The sequence below is a fragment of the Gobio gobio genome, assembly GCF_949357685.1.
Source record: "Gobio gobio genome assembly, chromosome: 3".
NCBI lineage: Eukaryota > Metazoa > Chordata > Actinopteri > Cypriniformes > Gobionidae > Gobio > Gobio gobio.
This window is the reverse complement of record NC_137099.1, coordinates 68960026-68986082: the sequence shown is the minus strand read 5'-3', so window position 1 is coordinate 68986082 and position 26057 is coordinate 68960026. Positions and strand designations below refer to the sequence as shown.

At 38.2% G+C, this 26057-nt stretch overlaps 2 protein-coding genes and 1 long non-coding RNA gene across 4 annotated transcripts; 1 reads left to right on the top strand and 2 right to left on the bottom strand.

The window, feature by feature from the left end:
- The first annotated feature begins 1109 nt into the window (after positions 1-1109).
- On the top strand, positions 1110-20750 carry LOC307123166 (keratin, type I cytoskeletal 19). Its single transcript, XM_079811587.1, has 8 exons — positions 1110-1710; positions 1872-1954; positions 13413-13569; positions 13652-13813; positions 13888-14013; positions 15897-16197; positions 19401-19658; positions 20648-20750. Exons 1-7 carry the CDS (start codon positions 1171-1173, stop codon positions 19655-19657), a joined length of 1626 nt encoding a protein of 541 aa, XP_079667713.1. The 5' UTR covers positions 1110-1170; the 3' UTR covers position 19658; positions 20648-20750.
- LOC307123168 lies at positions 4277-5755 on the bottom strand. Its single transcript, XR_013816134.1, has 5 exons — positions 5631-5755; positions 4972-5045; positions 4728-4775; positions 4562-4644; positions 4277-4411 (listed from the first exon to the last, which is right to left on the bottom strand). It is a non-coding gene; the product is annotated as an uncharacterized lncRNA (long non-coding RNA).
- soul5l (heme-binding protein soul5, like) lies at positions 20045-25356 on the bottom strand. Of its 2 annotated transcripts, XM_079811589.1 has the most exons (7): positions 25156-25356; positions 24994-25078; positions 24806-24926; positions 24568-24707; positions 23976-24139; positions 21036-21130; positions 20045-20958 (listed from the first exon to the last, which is right to left on the bottom strand). In XM_079811589.1, the coding sequence occupies exons 1-6, from the start codon at positions 25281-25283 to the stop codon at positions 21040-21042; spliced, it is 729 nt and encodes a 242-aa protein (XP_079667715.1). In that variant the 5' UTR covers positions 25284-25356; the 3' UTR covers positions 20045-20958; positions 21036-21039. The 2 variants fall into 2 exon arrangements, with proteins under 2 accessions (XP_079667715.1, XP_079667714.1); XM_079811588.1 differs by having other exon boundaries at positions 24806-25078; positions 25156-25284.
- Positions 25357-26057: the final 701 nt, after the last annotated feature.

Here is a 26057-nt window from a genome sequence, read left to right as displayed (position 1 = left end):
CTATAGAAGCTCTTATTGAGAATTAACAGAGGTTTAGCTGTTGATGGTTTATTGAAAATGTGTGGTCATCATTATGGTGATCAGTGTTTCCTTTAGTTGGGCAGTTTGACTATTGACTTTTTATGTGAGTTTTTTTTTTTTTACAGTATTAACAAAAAAAATAATCAGTTCAAATCAAAAGAAGCAATAAACAAAAATTATCATGAAGAAAAATGTTTGACTAAACTCATCACTGACCAAAAATATTAATGAATAATATTCACCGACAATACTTTCTTGCCACAGATCAGGCATCCTGAATTCTGATTTTTAAACACACTCTAGGGGGAATAAAGTTTAGACGCACACAGATATCAAGAATCAGCATATAAATCTCAACAATGGTGACATACTTAATGCTGCAATGCATGCTGGGAGCCATGAGTTTTATACTGTAGTGGCTTAGTAGGGTTGGAGCTAAACTCTGCAGGACATCAGATCTCTAGGACCGAACTTGCCTACCCTTGACTTAGAGGTACAAAAATGTACTCTTAGGGGTCCCACCCCAGTGACGGCCACTTGTACCTTAAAAGGTACAATTTTTGTACCCTTTATTTTTTTGAGAGTGTGTGTGCCGAGTGAAAGCCGGAGTTGGACCAGAGAAAAATTGTGTGGGTAGAGATATTTCAGCAAAGTTTTGCTGGCATTGTCAGTAGCGTAGATATGTCACTTTCAAGCAGATTTCTGTTGGTGAACGCAGCGAATTCAGGAACTTTCCGTCCTATTGAAAGGACTGGACTTGTGAGCGCACCTTAAATCTAGTAGCAATAGAGGTTTTTGTCTTTTAGCTCTTCAAAAATCAACCGAACGTGCGCCACTGCGGCAGTGAGTGTGGCTGAGTCTGCTTCACTGTCAGTGTTTTCTTGCTCTGCATGTTTAAGTCTTGCTGTGTAATTTTTGTGTTACAGGCCTGGATGAGCACATTCTCACTTTTCTCATGGTCCCTCATCAAAGAGCTCTAACATTTGCATGTCATTATTCCTGGAAACCGTTCTGTCCCCAGGGGCCCGTCGTTGAGGGAGTGCCGCACTTGAACACCAGTTATAAACCACGGCCTTCGCCACCGTCCCGCACTACACACACCAGCGCCTCTGAGACATCATCACCGCATCGCATCTCTTCACCGCTGACATGTCGTTCCCCAGAGCTCAGCACTTCTCCGGCAGGTCTCTCTCCGCGGCCAGCAGCCGCTCACTGGCTCCTGTTAGCTTCTCCAGCTGCGGCAGTCAGTCGGCCGGGGGCCTGCAGGGCGGAGCCGGGATGGGCTTCGGGTCCAGTGCTGGGATGGGCTTCGGGTCCGGTACCAGGGTGGGCTTTGGGTCTGGCTTTGGGTCTGGCTTCGGGTCTGGTTTCGGGGCGGGTGGAGGTTCTCTTTCGGCTGGTTTGAGGATGGTTGGAGGCTCTCTCACGGCCACAGGTGGAGGTTCTGTTGGGGCGAGTTTCAGGGCGGCCTCAGGTTCTTTCTCAGAAGCCGTGTCCAACATTGTCAACGAGAAACAGCAGCTGCAGGGTCTGAATGATCGCCTCGCCACCTACCTGGAGAAGGTCAGGCGCCTGGAGACCACCAACCTCGAGCTCAACGAGAAGCTCCGCGCCTTCACCATCAACCGAGTCCAGAACAGCGTCAACATGGAGCCCTACGAGATCCAGATTAAACCACTGCGGGAGAAGGTGCCCAGACTCTCTGCATGCATCTCAGTTTTCAGGCTTACATACAATATAGCCAATTAATTAAAGCTTCACAAAACAAGTAATGACAATACAAAGAAATATACAGTGTCATAAAAATAAGGTGCTAAGTATCTGATCATTTCTGCTCTTTTCTCCTCCAGCTTCTGCTTCTCATTCAGGAGCACACGCGCATCACTTTAGCCGTGGACAACGCCAAACTGGCCGCAGATGATTTCAGAATGAAGTAAGTTTGAGTTGCTCCAGCAGCATCAGCTGCTCAGTTTAGTTTCTGACTGGATGAGCCGCATTCAGTCACTTTAACGCACAGGTAAAGGTCCATTCACATCTATAACTATAAAAATAACTGTAAGAATAATTATATTAGTATCCACACCAGGGGACGAAAGCTATAACGATAACTATAACGATAACTATAACGATATAGTTGTATAGTTATAGTGTATAGTCTATACCAGAAATATAGTTATCGTTATAGCTTTCGTCCACTGGTGTGGACATTAATATAGTTATCGTTATCGTTATAGTTGTGTTCACACCAGTGGACGAAATCTATAATGATAACTTTAACAATAACTATAACGATAACTATATTAGTGTCCACACCAGCGGACTATAACTATAACGATAACTATAATGATAACTATATTAGTGTTCACACCAGCGGGCGATAACTATAACTATAACGATAACTATAATGATAACTATATTAGTGTTCACACCAGCGGGCGATAACTATAACTATAACGATAACTATAATGATAACTATATTAGTGTTCACACCAGCGGGCGATAACTATAACTATAACTATAACGATAACTATATTCCCAGATAGCAATGAGTCGGCGGACCACCGGCGGTGATCCGGCGGCTGTAGAAGCGTCAGAATTGCGTAATCGCAAACACGTTTGACGGCGCACCGCCGGCGGCAGGCGCTTTTTAAAAGCGGCAGCCGGCTTCCTACCGCCTTCGTACCGCCGCCGGCCCGCAGGCAAACCGCCGTTCCGCCGCCTTTATACCAGAAGGCGGCCCGGCGGAGGCAAACGCTTTTTTCGAGCGATCTGCCTCCGCTTATTGTGTAATAAATAATATATATATTTATTTATTTATTATTCATATATTTGTAACATGCAGTTTATGATGGATAATAATTGAACAAACCAGATAAATTCCCATTTGGCATTTTTATTCCACATTTCAAAGTACATTAACTGTCAATGATACAAGATAATATAAATTAAATATAAATAACAGACAATAAATAAGCTTAAATAGGCCTATAAATAACAAAAAACATTTTTACTAAAGAACCTGCATGTTTCCAATTAAATTTTGGTTTAAAAAAAAAAAAAAAACAGCCTTACAAGCAAATTATAACACTTACAATATTTGTTAATAACAAATAGGTCAGCTCTGGGATGAAAAGAATTACCATTAAATATTATATCAAATAATGAGGATATTTGGTACCAAAGAATGTGCAGGATACCAAATAAATCGAGGTATAACATCACATTTAACAAGCCATTTCTAACAATAGCATAAATGGTAATAATTTAGAGTAAAGCTCTGGAGAAGAATAGAACAGTAGTAGAACAGACCATTATAACAAGCCTGACTATGGGTTCTCCGGTTTTCCCCGACCTCCAGAATGAGGCAGCGCAAATTGGCTTATCTTCAGTGATTTCTTGTGCGCCTATATAAAGGACAAACAACCTCGCCATCCCATATCTATCCAAGGAGCTGCCTTCAAGGCAGGGTCACAGGGAATAAAAAAAAAGTAATTTCCACAGTGAACAGTGTGGATTGGGTGAGTGTAGCCTGAAACTTCTGGCTTCTTTAGGGGTCTTGATGTTACTGACTGCAGGATAAAGAAAGGGTTCCAGGTGTCAGTAGTCAGCCTAGGTGTAAGAGGTCGGCTGTGGGTCCCTCTCAGCTGTGCGGCGTCTTTTTCCACCTTCACGATCAGATGCTCCTTTCAGGTAACGCATAGCGCTAACCTGGACCGCCTCATCAGTGGCATCCTGGGTTGCCGGGTTCTTCCGGATGGCTCCTGTAGAAAATACAGATCTGTCATTCCATGTGAATGTCATAAGGCCACACACATCTACTTAAATATATAACAAATTTATATATTTATATATATTACTTTGAACAATGGTCTTCAGGAACATGTCTCTAAAACATGCTTTATCCCCTACACCCTTCCAGGTTGTATTAATGGAAAGGTGATTAGAGAAGATACTCTGAAGCATTCGCCACACGGTTGTCTTTAGGTCCCTCCCACATTTGATTGCCAAAAACCGAAGCTGAAAATACAAAAAAGTGTTACAAATTACATATCTCTGAAGCTTCTCATACATAAATATAAAAATGTGACAGGCTGTGATTCAGACTGTAGAATATGCAGTGTACAATCTTAAATTTTACTTTTTAGATTACCCTACAGCATTATAAACAAAATCAGCACACTTACTGGAGCTCTTTATCCTGCCTCAAACTGTTGTCAAGCAACGCCAAATGGGTTGTCTAGGGGGAGTAACAGACCCCCTGGCAGGGATAACTCTCCAAAAGACACATTGGCACTGAAATGTTGCAGCATAGTGTCCATTTTGTTGTCCATGCTACGCACAACATCGGCAAACTCTCCAAGACGTCGCAGCATTAGGGTCTGATCTGCACCTACAGGGGTTCACAGAATAAAAGAATAAAGCAGTCAGTCCTGGTCCCTCAACTACTAAACTATGACATTTACAACTAGGTCTACTACATGTACAGGTGGCCCCAGTGGGAATTAAACCAACAACCACAGGTGTTGTTTGCAAGTTGTACCTGATTGCCCAGTACGAGCAAACGTCATCAACATTGTTTCACTTCCTTCACCTGCTCATGAAGTGAGCCGCTGCCATCCGAAGCTACAAAATGAAAGGCATTTGGTAATTTTGGACCTACATCACAGTCAAAAAAGTAAAATTTAAGAAAGAGTGCATGTTCTCACCTGCTCGTGCATTGCTTTCCCTCAGGGCTTGGTTCTCATTCTGGAAATCTACATAAAAAATATTTTATTTTAATTATATATATATATATATATATATATATATAAAACAACAACTACAGGCACAATTTTCCATACTGTTAAAGTTTCCAACATCTGCAATTTCCTGTTTGTCCATCTCAACTCCTTTCAATATTCTTCTCCTTATAGCCCAGTAACTAGACATTGTGACTAACAATTTATTTACCTTGAAAGCCGAAACGATTGTCCAATAGTAGGTCTCTTGGATGAAGATAACCGATTGTGCTCTGGTCAAGGTATCTGCAAGAAAATGTGAACAAAACCGCATTGTTAACGTTAAATACAGAATATACAGTAGCTATGCTGTGGGGGGAAAAACTGGTCAGCCAAATGTGGAACAGTAAAATGTATTCATTCAGTGTAGTGATTCAAGTAAACTGCATTGTCCTCAAACATAATAAGTACAGCAGTTCAGAGAAATAACTCATAAATGACCTTAAATGCTAGAAGAACAGTAGCAACACAGCACGTTAGCTAACACTTGCTAAAACTGACCTAGCAGCATGCTTGTTCGGACTAACAAAATAATTTAAATAACCTATATACATCATTCTGTTTTGTTAGAAAACACCAAAAGTTAAACTTAAGTCTTTCTAGATGTAAAGCTTTGGCTAACTTACCTACAGTAGCTAGATACATTTTAACATGTAGAACATGCTTGAACTCAGTGTGTAAAAAAGGCGAAACAGCACGTGTTAGCTAACACTGTGCATTGTGCACTATATCAGCGTGCGTGTCTGAACAAACTAATTAAAACAACCTACCGGTATATACATCAAAAATGAACATAATATTGTGTGACACAAAAAGGAAACATGTACTTACTTAAACGCTCGTAGTCGAGGATATTTTCTGATCTCCTCTCTTCAAATACTAAAACCATGTGATGAGCGGCCGCTGTTGGTAAATCTGTATGTTTTACCGGTTTGTCTTCCGCCTTTTTTAGGTATACTGCCCCTCTCGGCCGGTGGAGGTACTTCTCTGTTTTTTTTTTTATTTTATTTTTATTTAAATTAGTACATGTATAGACAAGTACAATACAAAAAGTACAATGAGAGAAAAATAAAAATAATAAAGCATTGTGGTACAGTTCCGAATATGTAGAACAAAGAATAACAACAAATGTAACACTGTATATAAAATAAATAATAAAAATAAGAATTCTGAGATAGAAAATACTTTATAATATTAAGGCAGTCACATGAAATTGAAAAGCTTTCAGGTTTCTGTTTTTGTAAGCTTTTTGTTTTGCGACCTCATGTTTGAGAGGGTTTCAAATATTGTAAAAATCAGCTTTATAAGAGGTAATATTAGAGGGCTTCTTTTGAGTTATTCTTGTCTTATGAATGTAGAATTTTTCCTAAATAATTAATAATATATTTTTGTTTTTCAGAAAAATATGGGTTTTGAAAACAAAGTAAAATGTCATGAAGTTAGTTCTAATTTTTTGTCATGTCTATTTTAAAGTCAGTCCAAAAAGAAATAGAAAAAAGGGCAATACAAAAATAAGTGTTATCCTAAAATGAACTTTCAAACTTTCTTAACCCTCCTATTATGCTAAAAAAAAAAAAAAAAGTATTACATCCATTATGGGTCAAATTGACCAACACACTCGACATGCAAATAATCAAGTGAAAATTTAAATGTAATTTCCTAAACCTAACCTTATCATGGAATCAAGAGTCAAGAATCTGTTATAAACCCTAATGGCTTTGGAGCAAAAAAAAACTAATATTTGATATAATTCACATATAGGCTATTATGATTTTATAATCGCTTCAAATGTGAGAACTAGTTAAAATGCTGTCAGTTCCACTCTATTTCCCAACAAGCCAAACATAGCCAACGTGGCTGGTCGAATTTGAGAGTAGAAATCCTTGCATTTCACAGCGGCTTGCCGCCAGCCGGCCGCGGTCCATTAGGCGGAGGCAACCGCCAGAGAAAATGAAGCCGGCGGCCCGCCGGCTAGTCGGCCGCGGCATCTCGCAAGAAATGGGAGTGACGTATTCGGCGGCAAACGTTTCATCACCGCCAGCGGGACGCACCTATAGCCGACAGCTTAGGGCCGGCGGCAAAAAGAAGCCGTGCCGATATTTTTTGCTATCTGGGTTAGTGTTTACACCAGCGGACGATAACTATTACGATAACTATATTAGTGTCTGCACCAGTGGACGATAACTATAACGATAACTATATTAGTGTCCACATCAACAGATGATAACTACAACGATAACTATATTAGTGTCCACATCAACAGACGATAACTATAACGATAACTATATTAGTGTCCACATCAACAGACGATAACTAAAACGATAACTATATTAGTGTCTGCACCAGTGGACGATAACTATTACGATAACTATATTAGTGTCTGCACCAGTGGACGATAACTATTACGATAACTATATTAGTGTCTGCACCAGTGGACGATAACTATAACGATAACTATATTAGTGTCCACATCAACAGATGATAACTACAGCGATAACTATATTAGTGTCCACATCAACAGACGATAACTATAACGATAACTATATTAGTGTCTGCACCAGTGGACGATAACTATAACGATAACTATATTAGTGTCCACACCAGCTGACGATAACTATAACGATAACTATATTCGTGTCGACATCAACACACGATAACTATAATGATAACTATATTCGTGTCCACATCAACAGACGATAACTATAACGATAACTATATTCGTGTCCACACCATTGGACAATAACTATAATGATAACTATATTAGTGTTCACACCAGTGGGCGATAACTATAACGATAACTATATTAGTGTCCACACCATTGGACAATAACTATAATGATAACTATATTAGTGTTCACACCAGTGGGCGATAACTATAACGATAACTATATTAGTGTCCACATCAGCAGACGATAACTATAACGATAACTATATTCGTGTCGACATCAACACACGATAACTATAATGATAACTATATTCGTGTCCACATCAACAGACGATAACTATAACGATAACTATATTCGTGTCCACATCAACAGACGATAACTATAACGATAACTATATTAGTGTCCACATCAACAGTCGATAACTATAACGATAACTATATTCGTGTCCACATCAACAGACGATTACTATAACGATAACTATATTCGTGTCCACATCAACAGACGATAACTATAACGATAACTATATTCGTGTCCACATCAACAGACGATAACTATAACGATAACTATATTAGTGTCCACATCAACAGTCGATAACTATAACGATAACTATATTAGTGTCCACATCAACAGACGATAACTATAACGATAACTATATTCGTGTCCACATCAACAGACGATAACTATAACGATAACTATATTAGTGTCCACATCAACAGATGATAACTACAACGATAACTATATTAGTGTCCACATCAACAGACGATAACTATAACGATAACTATATTAGTGTCCACATCAACAGACGATAACTAAAACGATAACTATATTAGTGTCTGCACCAGTGGACGATAACTATTACGATAACTATATTAGTGTCTGCACCAGTGGACGATAACTATTACGATAACTATATTAGTGTCTGCACCAGTGGACGATAACTATAACGATAACTATATTAGTGTCCACATCAACAGATGATAACTACAGCGATAACTATATTAGTGTCCACATCAACAGACGATAACTATAACGATAACTATATTAGTGTCTGCACCAGTGGACGATAACTATAACGATAACTATATTAGTGTCCACACCAGCTGACGATAACTATAACGATAACTATATTCGTGTCGACATCAACACACGATAACTATAATGATAACTATATTCGTGTCCACATCAACAGACGATAACTATAACGATAACTATATTCGTGTCCACACCATTGGACAATAACTATAATGATAACTATATTAGTGTTCACACCAGTGGGCGATAACTATAACGATAACTATATTAGTGTCCACACCATTGGACAATAACTATAATGATAACTATATTAGTGTTCACACCAGTGGGCGATAACTATAACGATAACTATATTAGTGTCCACATCAGCAGACGATAACTATAACGATAACTATATTCGTGTCGACATCAACACACGATAACTATAATGATAACTATATTCGTGTCCACATCAACAGACGATAACTATAACGATAACTATATTCGTGTCCACATCAACAGACGATAACTATAACGATAACTATATTAGTGTCCACATCAACAGTCGATAACTATAACGATAACTATATTCGTGTCCACATCAACAGACGATTACTATAACGATAACTATATTCGTGTCCACATCAACAGACGATAACTATAACGATAACTATATTCGTGTCCACATCAACAGACGATAACTATAACGATAACTATATTAGTGTCCACATCAACAGTCGATAACTATAACGATAACTATATTAGTGTCCACATCAACAGACGATAACTATAACGATAACTATATTCGTGTCCACATCAACAGACGATAACTATAACGATAACTATATTAGTGTCCACATCAACAGACGATAACTATAACGATAACTATATTAGTGTCCACATCAACAGTCGATAACTATAACGATAACTATATTAGTGTCCACATCAACAGACGATAACTATAACGATAACTATATTAGTGTCCACATCAACAGACGATAACTATAACGATAACTATATTAGTGTCCACATCAACAGACGATAACTATAACGATAACTATATTAGTGTCCACATCAACAGTCGATAACTATAACGATAACTATATGAGTGTCCACATCAACAGACGATAACTATAACGATAACTATATTAGTGTCCACATCAACAGACGATAACTATAACGATAACTATATTAGTGTCCACATCAAAAGTCAATAACTATAACGATAACTATATTAGTGTCCACATCAACAGACGATAACTATAATGATAACTATATTAGTGTCCACATCAACAGACGATAACTATAACGATAACTATATTAGTGTCCACATCAACAGACGATAACCATAACAATAACTATATTAGTGTCCACATCAACAGACGATAACTATAACGATAACTATATTAGTGTCCACATCAACAGACGATAACTATAACGATAACTATATTAGTGTCCACATCAACAGTCGATAACTATAACGATAACTATATTAGTGTCCACATCAACAGACGATAACTATAACGATAACTACAGGGAGTGCAGAATTATTAGGCACGTTGATTTTCTGATCATATTTTTTTTCCAGGAACATTTGACCAATTCCAAACCACAGTAATCCTAATAACTACTATTAATTTAGTATTTAATAATGTATAAGTGATATATAATTGTTCATGAAGGCTGGAAATGAAAATCACCTTATATTCAGGTGTGCAGAATTATTAGGCATGTTTTCTTTTACAGATAAATTGAGCCAAAAAAGAGATTTAACTCAGACTGAAAAGTCAAAAAGTATTAAATGCCCATGAGAAGGATGCAATACTAATGCAATACTAGACATTGCAGTTAAGGCGTGACCATTGGACAGTGAAATGCTCGTTGGGTCAGCAGGGTCAGACGAAAACATGTGGCGGAGAAAAGACACCTATTAACCGCAAAAGAATTAAGAATTAAGGTGAAGAATTAAGTGTGAAACCATCAGGAACCCTTTAGTCTCCAGCGCCACCATTTTCCAGAGCTGCACCTACCTGGAGTCTCCAGAAGTGAAGGTGTCAGGATCTCAGAGACTTCAGTTAGGTAAAGAATCCTAAAAAATGACCCCCACTAGATAAGAATCACAAGCTGAAGTGTTGTAAAATACATGAAGAAGGTTTTTTTTATAGGCTTTATGGACAGATAGGTTGAGAGTGACTCTTGAAGGACCAGCACCACATCCTCTAGTACCACTGTTTGAAGAATTCATCTTCCAGAATCTGGCAGTACGTTTTGGGAGTTCATTTTAGTCCATCCTGAAGTCCGTTTTGCAGAGATGGACTAAAAATGAACTCCCAAAACATACTGCCAGATTCTGGAAGATGAATTCTTCAAACAGTGGTGCAAGAGGATGTGGTGCTGGTCCTTCAAGAGTCACTCTCAACCTATCTGTCCATAAAGCCTATAAAAAAACCTTCTTCATGTATTTTACAACACTTCAGCTTGTGATTCTTATCTAGTGGGGGTCATTTTTTAGGATTCTTTACCTAACTGAAGTCTCTGAGATCCTGACACCTTCACTTCTGGAGACTCCAGGTAGGTTCAGCTCTGGAAAATGGTGGCGCTGGAGACTAAAGGGTTCCTGATGGTTTCACACTTAATTCTTCACCTTAATTCTTAATTCTTTTGCGGTTAATAGGTGTCTTTTCTCCGCCACATGTTTTTGTTTGACCCTGCTGACCCAACGAGCATTTCACTGTCCAATGGTCATGCCTTAACTGCAATGTCTAGTATTGCATTAGTATTGCATCCTTCTCATGGGCATTTAATACTTTTTGACTTTTCAGTCTGAGTTAAATCTCTTTTTTGGCTCAATTTATCTGTAAAAGAAAACATGCCTAATAATTCTGCACACCTGAATATAAGGTGATTTTCATTTCCAGCCTTCATGAACAATTATATATCACTTATACATTATTAAATACTAAATCAATAGTAGTTATTAGGATTACTGTGGTTTGGAATTGGTCAAATGTGCCTGGAAAAAAAATATGATCAGAAAATCAACGTGCCTAATAATTCTGCACTCCCTGTATATTAGTGTCCACATCAACAGTCGATAACTATAACGATAACTATATTAGTGTCCACATCAACAGACGATAACTATAATGATAACTATATTAGTGTCCACATCAACAGACGATAACTATAACGATAACTATATTCGTGTCCACATCAACAGACGATAACCATTACAATAACTATATTAGTGTCCACATCAACAGACGATAACTATAACGATAACTATATTCGTGTCCACATCAACAGACGATAACCATAACAATAACTATATTAGTGTCCACATCAACAGACGATAACTATAACGATAACTATATTAGTGTCCACATCAACAGACGATAACTATAATGATAACTATATTAGTGTCCACATCAACAGACAATAACTATAACGATAACTATATTCGTGTCCACATCAACAGACGATAACCATAACAATAACTATATTAGTGTCCACATCAACAGACGATAACTATAACGATAACTATATTAGTGTCCACATCAACAGACGATAACTATAATGATAACTATATTAGTGTCCACATCAACAGACAATAACTATAACGATAACTATATTCGTGTCCACATCAACAGACGATAACCATAACAATAACTATATTAGTGTCCACATCAACAGACGATAACTATAATGATAACTATATTAGTGTCCACATCAACAGTCGATAACTATAACGATAACTATATTAGTGTCCACATCAACAGACGATAACTATAATGATAACTATATTAGTGTCCACATCAACAGACGATAACTATAACGATAACTATATTAGTGTCCACATCAACAGACGATAACCATAACAATAACTATATTAGTGTCCACATCAACAGACGATAACTATAACGATAACTATATTAGTGTCCACATCAACAGACGATAACTATAACGATAACTATATTAGTGTCCACATCAAAAGTCGATAACTATAACGATAACTATATTAGTGTCCACATCAACAGACAATAACTATAACGATAACTATATTCGTGTCCACATCAACAGACGATAACTATAACGATAACTATATTAGTGTCCACATCAACAGACGATAACCATAACAATAACTATATTAGTGTCCACATCAACAGACGATAACTATAACGATAACTATATTAGTGTCCACATCAACAGACGATAACTATAATGATAACTATATTAGTGTCCACATCAACAGACAATAACTATAACGATAACTATATTAGTGTCCACATCAACAGACGATAACTATAATGATAACTATATTAGTGTCCACATCAACAGACAATAACTATAACGATAACTATATTAGTGTCCACATCAACAGACGATAACCATAACAATAACTATATTAGTGTCCACATCAACAGACGATAACTATAATGATAACTATATTAGTGTCCACATCAACAGACAATAACTATAACGATAACTATATTAGTGTCCACATCAACAGACGATAACTATAATGATAACTATATTAGTGTCCACATCAACAGACAATAACTATAACGATAACTATATTAGTGTCCACATCAACAGACAATAACTATAATGATAACTATATTAGTGTCCACATCAACAGTCGATAACTATAACGATAACTATATTAGTGTCCACATCAACAGACGATAACTATAATGATAACTATATTAGTGTCCACATCAACAGACAATAACTATAACGATAACTATATTCGTGTCCACACCAGCGGACTATAGCGATAACTATATTAGTGTCCACATCAGCTGACGATAACTATAGCGACAAATTTAACAAAAAAACGACAATGTTATTAGCTTCGGCACCAGTGCATGAAAACATTCTGTTTATTATAGGTTATTATAAGCTTATGTTTATTATAATTTGGCCGTGTTGCGCAGGTTCGAGACGGAGTTGTCCATGCGTCAGTCTGTGGAGGGCGACATCGCAGGTCTGAAGCTCCTGAAGAAAGAGTACGACTCCACCAACGGCGTGTTACTGCAGGAGCTCACGGCCCTGAGCGAGGAGCGCACCGCTCTCAGAAACCTTCAGCAGGAGGTGAGGACGCGCTTCACAGTACTCATACACACGACCTGAAGCCTGTAGTAAAGGGACTGAGCGCTGTTGCCCTCGGGTGTAGGAGATGATCTCCCTGCGCGGGCAGATGGCCGGCACCGTGACGGTGGATGTGAAGGAGATCGAGAGCACGGATCTGTCCCGAGTGCTGGCCGAGATCCGCTCGGAGTACGAGCTGCTCATCGAGAAGAACCGCAGAGAGCTGGAGAGCTGGTACACCAAACAGGTACAGACACACAGAGAGGTGAGCCGCTCACTGGAGCTCCGGCGTGTTTTACTGACGCTGATGCTGCGGTTCAGGTGGAGAAGAAGCAGGTGGAGGCGACGCTGTTCACGGAGACGGCCGTCAGCGGCGGCTCGGAGATCACGGACAACCGCAAACAGAGCCTGAGTCTGCAGACGCAGCTGGACTCCTCGCTGATGGAGGTGCACACACACACACACACACACACACACACACACACACACACACACACACACACACACACACACACACACACACACACACACACACACACACACACACACACACACACACACACACACACACACACACACACACACACACACACACACACACACACACACACACACACACACACACACACACACACCAGTTCATGTTTCGTGTGTTAACTTGCTAAACTTTACCAGATTAAGCTGTGAAAGTTTCAAAAACCTAGTGCTCTGCCTTCACAGCTTACAGAAATATTATCTACAAAAATGTTCAACGTTTTTCTTACTTAAAAAGTGGACTTAAGTTTACTTAAAAAGCTGAAATAATCACATACTAAATCGAAATTATCACTTTAAATATCAAGACAAAACATCACTGAAATACTAAGTTAATACAAAGTAGTAATTATGAAGTCGAAAATTATTACTTAAAAAGTTGAAATTGACATAAAACGTCAAAATTATGACACTAAATTAAAATTATGACTTAAAAAGTCTAAATTTACATACTGCCGAAATTATTACAAGTTGACATTATTTAAGACTTGCGAAATTTTGACTTAAAAAGTTTCAATTATTTTATTTATTTGTAAGACGTATTTACTCAGTTTACAAAAGAAATTCTATAAAAATAAGTACTTTTATTCTGACATACTAAATCAAAACTAAAAAGCTGAAATAATGACATACTAATTCGAAATTATCCCTTTAAGTATTAAAAGACACACAGAAATCAATATTGTGACATACGAAATTGAAATTACAACTTAAAATGCCTAAAATTATGACACAAAAGTAGAAAATTATTACTTAAAAAGTTTAAATTGACATAAAAGATGGTCAACTAAGTTGAAATTATGACTTAAAAAGTCGAATTGTATGTTCCTTACGTTTCTTTTAAAGGGTTAGTTCATCCAAAAATGTAAATTCTGTCTTTAATTCCTCACCCTCATGTGGTTGGACACCCGTCAGACCTCCGTTCATCTTCAGACACAAATGAAGATATTTTAGTGTAAAGCTGATGCTGAGAAAGGCTTCAGATAGGCCTCCATTGGCATTCAGTACATTTACACTCACAAGACCCATAAAAGGCACTAAAAACGCCGTTACAAAGTCCATCTCACCACAGCGACTCTACAATCATTTTACGATGCGACGACAATAGTTTTTGTGCGCAAAAAAAAATCAAAATAACACCTTTATCCAACTTGTTCTTGTCTTCCGTGTGTGCCTCCACGACGCAAAAAAATTTATAAAAAGTTTAAATTTATATAAAACATGGTCAACTAAGTTGAAATTATGACTTAAAAAGTAAAAATTATGACATAAAAAGTCGAAATTTATATAATACCAAAATTGACAAGTTGAAATTGACATTATACGTTGAAATTGTAAATTAAAAAGTCGAATTTTTGATGTGTTTATGTTCCTTACGTTTCATTTAAGTCAAAATTCTGACATGCTAAATCAAAATAAAAAAGCTGAAATAATCACATACTAAGTCAAAATGATCACTTAAAAAGACAAAAAAAAAAATGACACTAAGTTGAATATATGACTTAAAAAGTTGAAATTGGCATAAAACGTCAAAATTATGACACTAAATTGAATTTATGGCTTGAAAGTCAGAATGATAACAAAAATTTTAAATTGACATACTGCCAAAATCAAGTTGAAATTGTCATGTCTAAATTCAGACATATTGTCGAAATTATAACTTATAAGTCGAAATGATAATATAACAAGTTGAAATTGACATACTAAGCCTAAGTTATGAAACGTCCACATATTTAATAAAATATTAGATGAAGTAATGGCTTGTGCCGTGAATGCTGCTGCCTGTGCCGATGCAGAAGGCGAATCTGGAGCAGCGTCTGGTGGAGGTCCAGGCTCAGTATCAGTCCCAGATCTTCTCTCTGAGTCAGCTGGCCGGCGGGCTGGAGGGAGAGCTGACGTCGGTGCGCGAGAGCGCCATGCAGCAGAGCCGCGACTACCAGCTGCTGCTGAGCACCAAAGTGCAGCTGGAGCGCGAGATCAGCACCTATAAAGCTCTGCTAGAGGGCGCTGGAGAGTTCAGTGGCCTGGCCATAACCGCGCCCGCGGTGAGGAAGGCCAAGATCCTGGACGGCGGAGCGGCCTCATACGCCACTGCAGGTCAGCAATGTTGAAATTTGATGAAAGATACTGGATACAAGATGAGATCTTGGAATTTTGACACAAAACTAAAAATGACTTAAAAAGGCATAATTATGACATTAGTCGAAAAATTATGACACAAGTTGAAATTGACAAAGACTCAAAAGTATGATATAATAAGTCATAGTTATGAGACGAAATCTTGGTATTTTGACAAAAAACTTAAATTACTTAAAAAGTCATAATTATGACATTAGTTGCAAAATTATGACAAGTTGAAATTGACAGACTCAAAAGTATGATATAATAAGTCATAATTATGAGACAAAATCTAGGAATATTGACAAAAAATACTTAAAAAGGTCATCATTTTTCGATTTATGTCATAATTATAAAAGTCGAAATTGACAAAGACTCAAAAGTATGATATAATAAGTCATAATTATGAGATGAAATCTTGGAATTTTGACAAAAAAATGTAATTACTTAAAAAGTCATAATTATGATATAAGTCGCAAAATTATGACACAAGTCGAAATTGACAAATATTAAAAATTACAGCATACTAAGTCATAATTATGAGATGAAATTAGGAATTTTGACAAAAACTGAAATTACATAAAATGTCATAATTATGACATAAATTGAAAAATTATGACAAGTTGAAATTGACAGACTCAAAAGTATGATATAATAAGTCATAATTATGAGATGAAATCTAGGAATATTGACAAAAAATACTTAAAAAGGTCATCATTTTTCGATTTATGTCATAATTATAAAAGTCAAAATTGACAAAGACTCAAAAGTATGATTTACTAAGTCATAATTATGAGATGAAATCTTGGAATTTTGACAAAAAAATGTAATTACTTAAAAAGTCATAATTATGATATAAGTCGCAAAATTATGACACAAGTCGAAATTGACAAATATTAAAAATTACAGCATACTAAGTCATAATTATGAGATGAAATTAGGAATTTTGACAAAAACTGAAATTACATAAAATGTCATAATTATGACATAAATTGAAAAATTATGACAAGTTGAAATTGACAGACTCAAAAGTATGATATAATAAGTCATAATTATGAGATGAAATCTAGGAATATTGACAAAAAATACTTAAAAAGGTCATCATTTTTCGATTTATGTCATAATTATAAAAGTCAAAATTGACAAAGACTCAAAAGTATGATTTACTAAGTCATAATTATGAGATGAAATCTTGGAATTTTGACAAAAAAATGTAATTACTTAAAAAGTCATAATTATGATATAAGTCGCAAAATTATGACACAAGTCGAAATTGACAAATATTAAAAATTACAGCATACTAAGTCATAATTATGAGATGAAATTAGGAATTTTGACAAAAACTGAAATTACATAAAATGTCATAATTATGACATAAATTGAAAAATTATGACAAGTTGAAATTGACAGACTCAAAAGTATGATATAATAAGTCATAATTATGAGATGAAATCTAGGAATATTGACAAAAAATACTTAAAAAGGTCATCATTTTTCGATTTATGTCATAATTATAAAAGTCAAAATTGACAAAGACTCAAAAGTATGATTTACTAAGTCATAATTATGAGATGAAATCTTGGAATTTTGACAAAAAAATGTAATTACTTAAAAAGTCATAATTATGATATAAGTCGCAAAATTATGACACAAGTCGAAATTGACAAATATTAAAAATTACAGCATACTAAGTCATAATTATGAGATGAAATTAGGAATTTTGACAAAAACTGAAATTACATAAAATGTCATAATTATGACATAAATTGAAAAATTATGACAAGTTGAAATTGACAAAGACTCAAAAGTATGATATAATAAGTCATAATTATGAGATGAAATCTTGGAATTTTGACAAAAACTTAAATGACTTAAAATGTCATAATTATGACATTAGTCGCAAAATTATGACACAAGTTGAAATTGACAAAGACTCAAAAGTATGATATAATAAGTCATAATTATGAGACGAAATTTTGGAATTTTGATGACAACTGAAATTACTTAAAATTTCATAATTATGACATAAATCGAAAAATGATGACAAGTTCAAAATTGACAAAGACTCAAAAGTATAATAGAATAAGTCATAATTATGCAATGAAATCTCGGAATTTTGACAAAATCTTGACGATTCAAAAGTATGATATAATAAGTCATAATTATTAGATGAAATCTAGGAATTTTGACAAAAACTTAAATGACTAAAATGTCATAATTATGACATAAATCAAAAAATTATGACAAGTTGAAATTGACAAAGACTCAAAAGTATAATATAATAAGTCATAATTATGAGACGAAATCTCGGAATAAAAAAAAAAAAAAAAAAACCTTAAAAATGTTTTCATTTTTCGATTTATCTCATAATTATAAAAGTCGAAATTGACAAAAACTCAAAAGTATGATATAATTGCTGTAATTTTGAATATTTGTCAATTTCGACTTACTAAATCATAATTATGAGATGAAATCTAGGGATTTTGACAAAAACTGAAATAACTTAAAAAGTCATAATTATGACATTAGTCGCAAAATTATGACACAAGTTGAAATTGAAAGACTCAAAAGTATGATATAATAAGTCATAATTATGAGACGAAATCTTGGAATTTTGACAAAAACTAAAATTACTTAAAATGTCATAATTATGACATAAATCGAAAAATTATGACAAGTTCAAAATTGACAAAGACTCAAAAGTATAATATAATAAGTCATAATTATGCGATGAAATCTAGGAATTTTGACAAAAACTTAAATGACTTAAAAAGTTATTTAAAAAAAAAAAAATGTAAACTGACAGTCATAATTGAAAGATAAAGTCAAAATTATGACAAAGTCGTAATGGCGATGAAAAGTATGATTTAAAAACGTGAAAATATGACGTTTAAAGAGTTGATTATGACTTTATTATTTTATTATGATGGGCACTTTAAATACTGTGAATGATTGTTTTGCTTGTCGTTTAGATTTGTCGAATGTTTCTTTCCCATCAAGGCTTTCAGTCAGTTTGAAACAGTTTTTTAGTTTGTGTATTGTTTTATTGCATTTAAATATTCCAAGCTCAATGCAATATCGCAATAAAAGCTTTAGCGATAATCGTGATATGAAAATGTGACACATCACATGCCTCTGATTAAGTTTTGGTTAATCATGATTGTTGTTGGTTTGATGTGCAGTGGGCGGAGCTACAGTAGAGGCAGTGATGTCAGTGGGCGGGGCAGCAGCTGATGCAGTGGCTTCAGTGGGCGGAGCTGCAGCGGCTTCAACAGGCGGGGCAGTGGCATCAGTGGGCGGGGCTACAGCGAATGCAGTGGCTTCAGTGGGCGGGGCTACAGTGGATGCAGTGGCTTCAGTGGGCGGGGCTACAGCGGATGCAGTGGCTTCAGTGGGCGGGGCTACGGTGGATGCAGTGATGTCAGGCTTCAGCAGCTGAGGTTTGTCAATTTCGACTTGTCATAATTTTTCTACTTATGTCATAATTATGACTTTTTAAATCATTTAAGTTCAAGTGGAAAACCTGTCTCCCTTAATAACGCTGATGTAATGGTACATTTATCTGCTACTAATTAAAGTAGTTTGAGGTCTTTCATATTTTCCGTTTTCAATTTAGTCATTTTAAATAGTTTAGTCTATATGGTTCTTAATTTAATTACATTTTCTAAAAGTTAACTTTTAAAGCACTTAAAGTTGAAAAGAAAATGAAATATTATGCCTTGGCAAGTAGCTTAAATAAAATAAAAATATTTACATGTTCCGTTTTACATATTCTATAATATTTACAGTCAAGCCAAAAAAATTCCAATATATACACCAATATTTCCTCACATTATCACAGTTTATTCACTGTTTTATATTAGTTTAGATAATGGTAATAAAATAAGAGCAGAACTTCATCTTGATGATGTCAGATCTCTTTGATAGAAAGGGATGTAATGATCACAATCAGCCAATCAGCTGTGAGATTTAAGAACACAATCAGAGGATACCAGTTTAGCTCAACCAATGCTTCATTTAGTTCAGTCTGTGGGGTCAAAGGTCACATTAGCATGAGTGAACAAACACTGAAGCAGAACATGCACAGCTCAAAGTGAAGGAATGATTTTGGGCCCAAAAGTTCATCAGTTTTACTGGTAGTCACTGTATGAAGAGTTTTGGGTATAATAAGTCATAAATGAACATTAGAGTCCTCACACACACTAGAGGAATCTGTGTCTGAATCATGTTTGCTGTGACTCTATATATATAATAACTCTGATAGCAGTGTGGGCGGGAACGTATTACAAGTACTGTGAGTTATGTAATCAGATTACTTCCTCAAATAACTGTTGTTTTTTAATTGATTGCATTATTATTAAACGAGGAACACGTGTGTGTGATTTGACCGATGAGATCGTTAATCCAGTCTGTGTGTCTGGTTTTGCAGATATAAGGTGCACTGGAGGGCCTGAGTGATGTCATCGACGCTCAACCAATCAGAATCTGATGTGTGTTTTACTCTGAATAATAAACTCAAACCCTCAAACCACTCTGAGCGTTTCTTTGATCATTGTGAAATGTTGTTGGACTGTCACAAACACACAGCGTCAGCCGTCAGTCAGTTTATTAGCCATGGATGATCACATGACACAGCAGAGGAGTTATTGAGTGTTTAATAAGCCGTTTGATGACTAGCACATGATCTGCGTATGCCTTCAGGCTGGTGTTCATGGACGTCTGCACACGTTCATCTGCTTCCTGTGAGAGTAACAGAAGGAAATTCAGTCAGCATATCGAGACATCAGGCTGGAGTTGTGTGTGTGTGTGTGTGTTACCGGTTTAGTGCGTGTCAGTCGGGTTCGATCCGCAGACCGGCTCTCCTTCAGCCACGTACCACACCTCATTATGCCTGTTCAGCAGCTTCAGAGGACTGACACACACACACACACACACAGTTAAATTACATATAATGCATAAAAATGCACATAATGCCCATAATAAAGGACTCTATGAACGCTCTATGAATGAACATGCATATCTCTAGGATATTGTGTGTATCATTATTAGGCTTATACACTCACCTAAAGGATTATTAGGAACACCTGTTCAATTTCTCATTAATGCAATTATCTAATCAACCAATCACATGGCAGTTGCTTCAATGCATTTAGGGGTGTGGTCCTGGTCAAGACAATCTCCTGAACTCCACACTGAATGTCGGAATGGGAAAGAAAGGAGATTTAAGCAATTTTGAGAGTGGCATGGTTGTTGGTGCCAGACGGGCCGGTCTGAGTATTTCACAATCTGCTCAGTTACTGGGATTTTCACACACAACCATTTCTAGGGTTTACAAAGAATGGTGTGAAAAGGGAAAAACATCCAGTCTGCGGCAGTCCTGTGGGAGAAAATGCCTTGTTGATGCTAGAGGTCAGAGGAGAATGGGCCGACTGATTCAAGCTGATAGAAGAGCAACTTTGACTGAAATAACCACTCGTTACAACCGAGGTATGCAGCAAAGCATTTGTGAAGCCACAACACACACAACCTTGAGGCGGATGGGCTACAACAGCAGAAGACCCCACCGGGTACCACTCATCTCCACTACAAATAGGAAAAAGAGGCGACAATTTGTACCAGCTCACCAAAATTGGACAGTTGAAGACTGGAAAAATGATGCCTGGTCTGATGAGTCTGGATTTCTGTTGAGACATTCAGATGGTAGAGTCAGAATTTGGCGTAAACAGAATGAGAACATGGATCCATCATGCCTTGTTCCCACTGTGCAGGCTGGTGGTGGTGGTGTAATGGTGTGGGGGATGTTTTCTTGGCACACTTTAGGCCCCTTAGTGCCAATTGGGCATCGTTTAAATGCCACGGCCTACCTGAGCATTGTTTCTGACCATGTCCATCCCTTTATGAGCACCATGTCCCCATCCTCTGATGGCTACTTCCAGCAGGATAATGCTCCGTCACAAAGCTCCAATAATTTCAAACTGGTTTCTTGAACATGACAATGAGTTCACTGGACTAAAATGGCCCCCACAGTCACCAGATCTCAACCCAATAGAGCATCTTTGGGATGTGGTGGAACGGGAGCTTCGTGCCCTAGATGTGCATCCCACAAATCTCCATCAACTGCAGATGCTCTCCTATCAATATGGCCAACATTTCTAAAGAATGCTTTCAGCACCTTGTTGAGTCAATGCTATGTAGAATTAAGGCAGTTCTGAAGGCGAAAGGGTGTCAAACACAGTATTAGTGTGTGTTCCTAATAACTCTTTAGGTGAGTGTATAGTATGTGTGTATGATTATTAGTCTTCTATAGTGTGTGTGTGTGTGTGTGTGTGTGTGTATGATTATTAGTCTTCTATAGTGTGTGTGTGTGTGTGTGTATGATTATTAGTCTTCTATAGTGTGTGTATATGATTATTAGTCTTATATAGTGTGTGTGTGTGTGTGTATGATTATTAGTCTTATATAGTATGTGTGTATGATTATTAGTCTTATATAGTGTGTGTGTGTGTGTGTGTGTGTGTGTATGATTATTAGTCTTCAATAGTGTCTTTTGTACGGTATGCTGTTTTATACATGCTTTATGACAGAAACACTCCTTTATACCATACTTCACATCAAATAATCCTTATTTAATGCCCTACACATTATAACAAGTTAGAATTAATTATTCATAAATCCTTTTTGAGCTAATTTGCTACACCGACTGTACTGTGGGCTCTGGTCAGGGCTCGGCTCAGCAGGTGTGTGTGTGTGTGTGTGTGTGTGTGTGTGTGTGTAGACCTGTCGTAGCCCACGGTGTAGTGGTGTGTGTGGTTGTAGAGCTCCGGCTCTGGTCAGGGCTCGGCTCAGCAGGTGTGTGTGTGTGTGTAGACCTGTCGTAGCCCACGGTGTAGTGGTGTGTGTGGTTGTAGAGCGCGTGGGCTCTGGTCAGGGCTCGGCTCAGCAGGTGTGTGTGTGTGTGTAGACCTGTCGTAGCCCACGGTGTAGTGGTGTGTGTGGTTGTAGAGCGCGTGGGCTCTGGTCAGGGCTCGGCTCAGCAGGTGTGTGTGTGTGTGCGTGTGTGTGTGTGTAGACCTGTCGTAGCCCACGGTGTAGTGGTGTGTGTGGTTGTAGAGCGCGTGGGCTCTGGTCAGGGCTCGGCTCAGCAGGTGTGTGCGTGTGTGTGTAGACCTGTCGTAGCCCACGGTGTAGTGGTGTGTGTGGTTGTAGAGCGCGTGGGCTCTGGTCAGGGCTCGGCTCAGCAGGTGTGTGCGTGTGTGTGTAGACCTGTCGTAGCCCACGGTGTAGTGGTGTGTGTGGTTGTAGAGCTCCGGCTCTGGTCAGGGCTCGGCTCAGCAGGTGTGTGTGTGTGTGTAGACCTGTCGTAGCCCACGGTGTAGTGGTGTGTGTGGTTGTAGAGCGCGTGGGCTCTGGTCAGGGCTCGGCTCAGCAGGTGTGTGTGTGTGTGTAGACCTGTCGTAGCCCACGGTGTAGTGGTGTGTGTGGTTGTAGAGCGCGTGGGCTCTGGTCAGGGCTCGGCTCAGCAGGTGTGTGTGTGTGTGCGTGTGTGTGTGTGTAGACCTGTCGTAGCCCACGGTGTAGTGGTGTGTGTGGTTGTAGAGCGCGTGGGCTCTGGTCAGGGCTCGGCTCAGCAGGTGTGTGTGTGTGTGTGTGTGTAGACCTGTCGTAGCCCACGGTGTAGTGGTGTGTGTGGTTGTAGAGCGCGTGGGCTCTGGTCAGGGCTCGGCTCAGCAGGTGTGTGTGTGTGTGTGTGTGTAGACCTGTCGTAGCCCACGGTGTAGTGGTGTGTGTGGTTGTAGAGCGCGTGGGCTCTGGTCAGGGCTCGGCTCAGCAGGTGTGCGTAGAGTCGTGATGTGATGGACAGCATCCAGCCGCCGTAACTCCTCACGTACACGTCCATGTCCGGCATGTCCGTGAAATACAGCTGAAACAAACACCACACACTGATGACCTCACTGAACACGTCAGTCACATGACATACAAACGAAAATGTGACAAATCAAATGTAATTAAATAAGAGTCAATGATCATGTGACACTTATAAGATCTCAAATCATGCGTAAAATATTACACATATAAATATAAAATATTAAAATAAAAGCATTAAATATAAAAAATATTCTACATAAGAAAATAATAATATACTTGTACAAACATTACTAACATAAATATATTTGTTTGTTCAAGCGAGGTTTATGTATTATTGCAATTAAATATTGCAGTATTATTTTTTGTACGACGCCCAGCTCCGCCCCTCTGGACATCATGGGCGGAGCTTGACCTGGTCCAGTGGCTCTAATGGCTGGAGGGATAGAGGTGGGTGTGGTCAGACCTTCACGCTCCACCCATTACCTTGTCATTGGTGGGAGTGGGCGGACGCTCCTGATAGGCTGACGGCAGCAGGAAGCTGAGCGTGTAGATCGCCGGTTCCCACATCTTCCCTTCCTCTGGAACTTCAACAAGCACTGGAGCCGTCATCTCAAACTTCACACCTACACACACACACACACACACACACACACACACAGCTGTGTCAGTCGCTGCCGTCTTCACCTGACAGCATGTTTAAGAGATGCACACACTCACGAACCTTCCCGATTGGCTCCAGATATGTAATGATAGAGGCGTCTGAAGGCCATGGCGGCTCCAACGCCGAGGAAATACGCCTCCGCGTCCGTAGAGACCCAGCGCGAGGGCGAGTAGCGGCGCACCTGCACCAACACACACTCGTCAGCATTCAGTTTGAGTTCACAGAGTAACGGAAGCAGCGCATCTGACCTCGTACTCGTCCGTCCTGCAGACCAGCTCAAACTGAAGACACTCTTCAGACTCGGTGCAGAAACTGCTGGACGAGTTACTGGGGCTGCGAGAGACACGAAACACGGGTTAATGTCCTGCTGTGGTCCAGCGCGGGGTTAATGATGAAGGGAAATATCTGACCCGATGCTGGGGACGGCCAGGGACTCCAGCCACAGCAGAGACAGCAGCGCCAAACCGTACACACTCCTACCAGATATTGTGAGGAACAACATTGGACTTCTAACATCTGTAAAACTGCATTCTTCCATCTTAAACAATATATCTAAACGACATTTGCTCTCGATGACTGAACAGTGAGTTAATGCGTCATATTCTCGCGCATGCGTCGTGGAGGCACACACGGAAGACAAGAACAAGTTGGATAAAGGCGTTATTTTGATTTTTTTTTTCGCACAAAAACTATTGTCGTCGCATTGTAAAATTATTGTAGAGTCACTGTGGTGAGATGGACTTTGTAACGACGTTTTAAGTGCCTTTTATGGGTCTTGTGAGTGTAAATGTACTGAATGTCAATGGAGGCCTATCTGAAGCCTTTCTCAGCATCAGCTTTACACTAAAATATCTTCATTTGTGTCTGAAGATGAACGGAGGTCTGACGGGTGTCCAACCACATGAGGGTGAGGAATTAATGACAGAATTTACATTTTTGGGTGAACTAACCCTTTAAATCTTAAGCATGTTGCCATATTGTGCTTATTGACATAGTATGCCAAGCTTTCAAAGAAGGGGGATGTAATATTCAAGTTGTTTGAATATGTAATTCTGCATGTTAAGCTGCATCTAGGCTCTAGGGGGCAGTGTGGGAGAGGAGATGAGGCAATGAAGGAGGAAATTCTAAAGAGAATAAAGATTGATCCACATGTGTTCAAAGTGATCCACGACTCTAGTGTCTTTTCTAAATAACACTAAATGGTTTATCTCCAATACTTGAGCGAGCTCTTAACACATTATCCTCCATCACGTCTACTGCGCTCTCTAAACTCTGGCCAGCTGATCATACAGAGAATATCCAAATCAACTCT

Bases quoted from the DNA above. Each gene is read 5' to 3' on its own strand.
- LOC307123166 (XM_079811587.1), top strand. From the start codon at position 1,171: ATGTCGTTCCCCAGAGCTCAGCACTTCTCCGGCAGGTCTCTCTCCGCG. The intron at 1,955-13,412 runs GTAAGTTTGAGT...CGTGTTGCGCAG, and splicing joins GCAGATGATTTCAGAATGAA to GTTCGAGACGGAGTTGTCCA. The intron at 13,570-13,651 runs GTGAGGACGCGC...CCTCGGGTGTAG, and splicing joins TCAGAAACCTTCAGCAGGAG to GAGATGATCTCCCTGCGCGG.
- soul5l (XM_079811588.1), bottom strand. From the start codon at position 25,261: ATGTTAGAAGTCCAATGTTGTTCCTCACAATATCTGGTAGGAGTGTGT. The intron at 24,708-24,805 runs GTTCGTGAGTGT...GTGTGTGTGTAG, and splicing joins ATCTGGAGCCAATCGGGAAG to GTGTGAAGTTTGAGATGACG. The intron at 24,140-24,567 runs GTAATGGGTGGA...TGTTTGTTTCAG, and splicing joins CCACTCCCACCAATGACAAG to CTGTATTTCACGGACATGCC.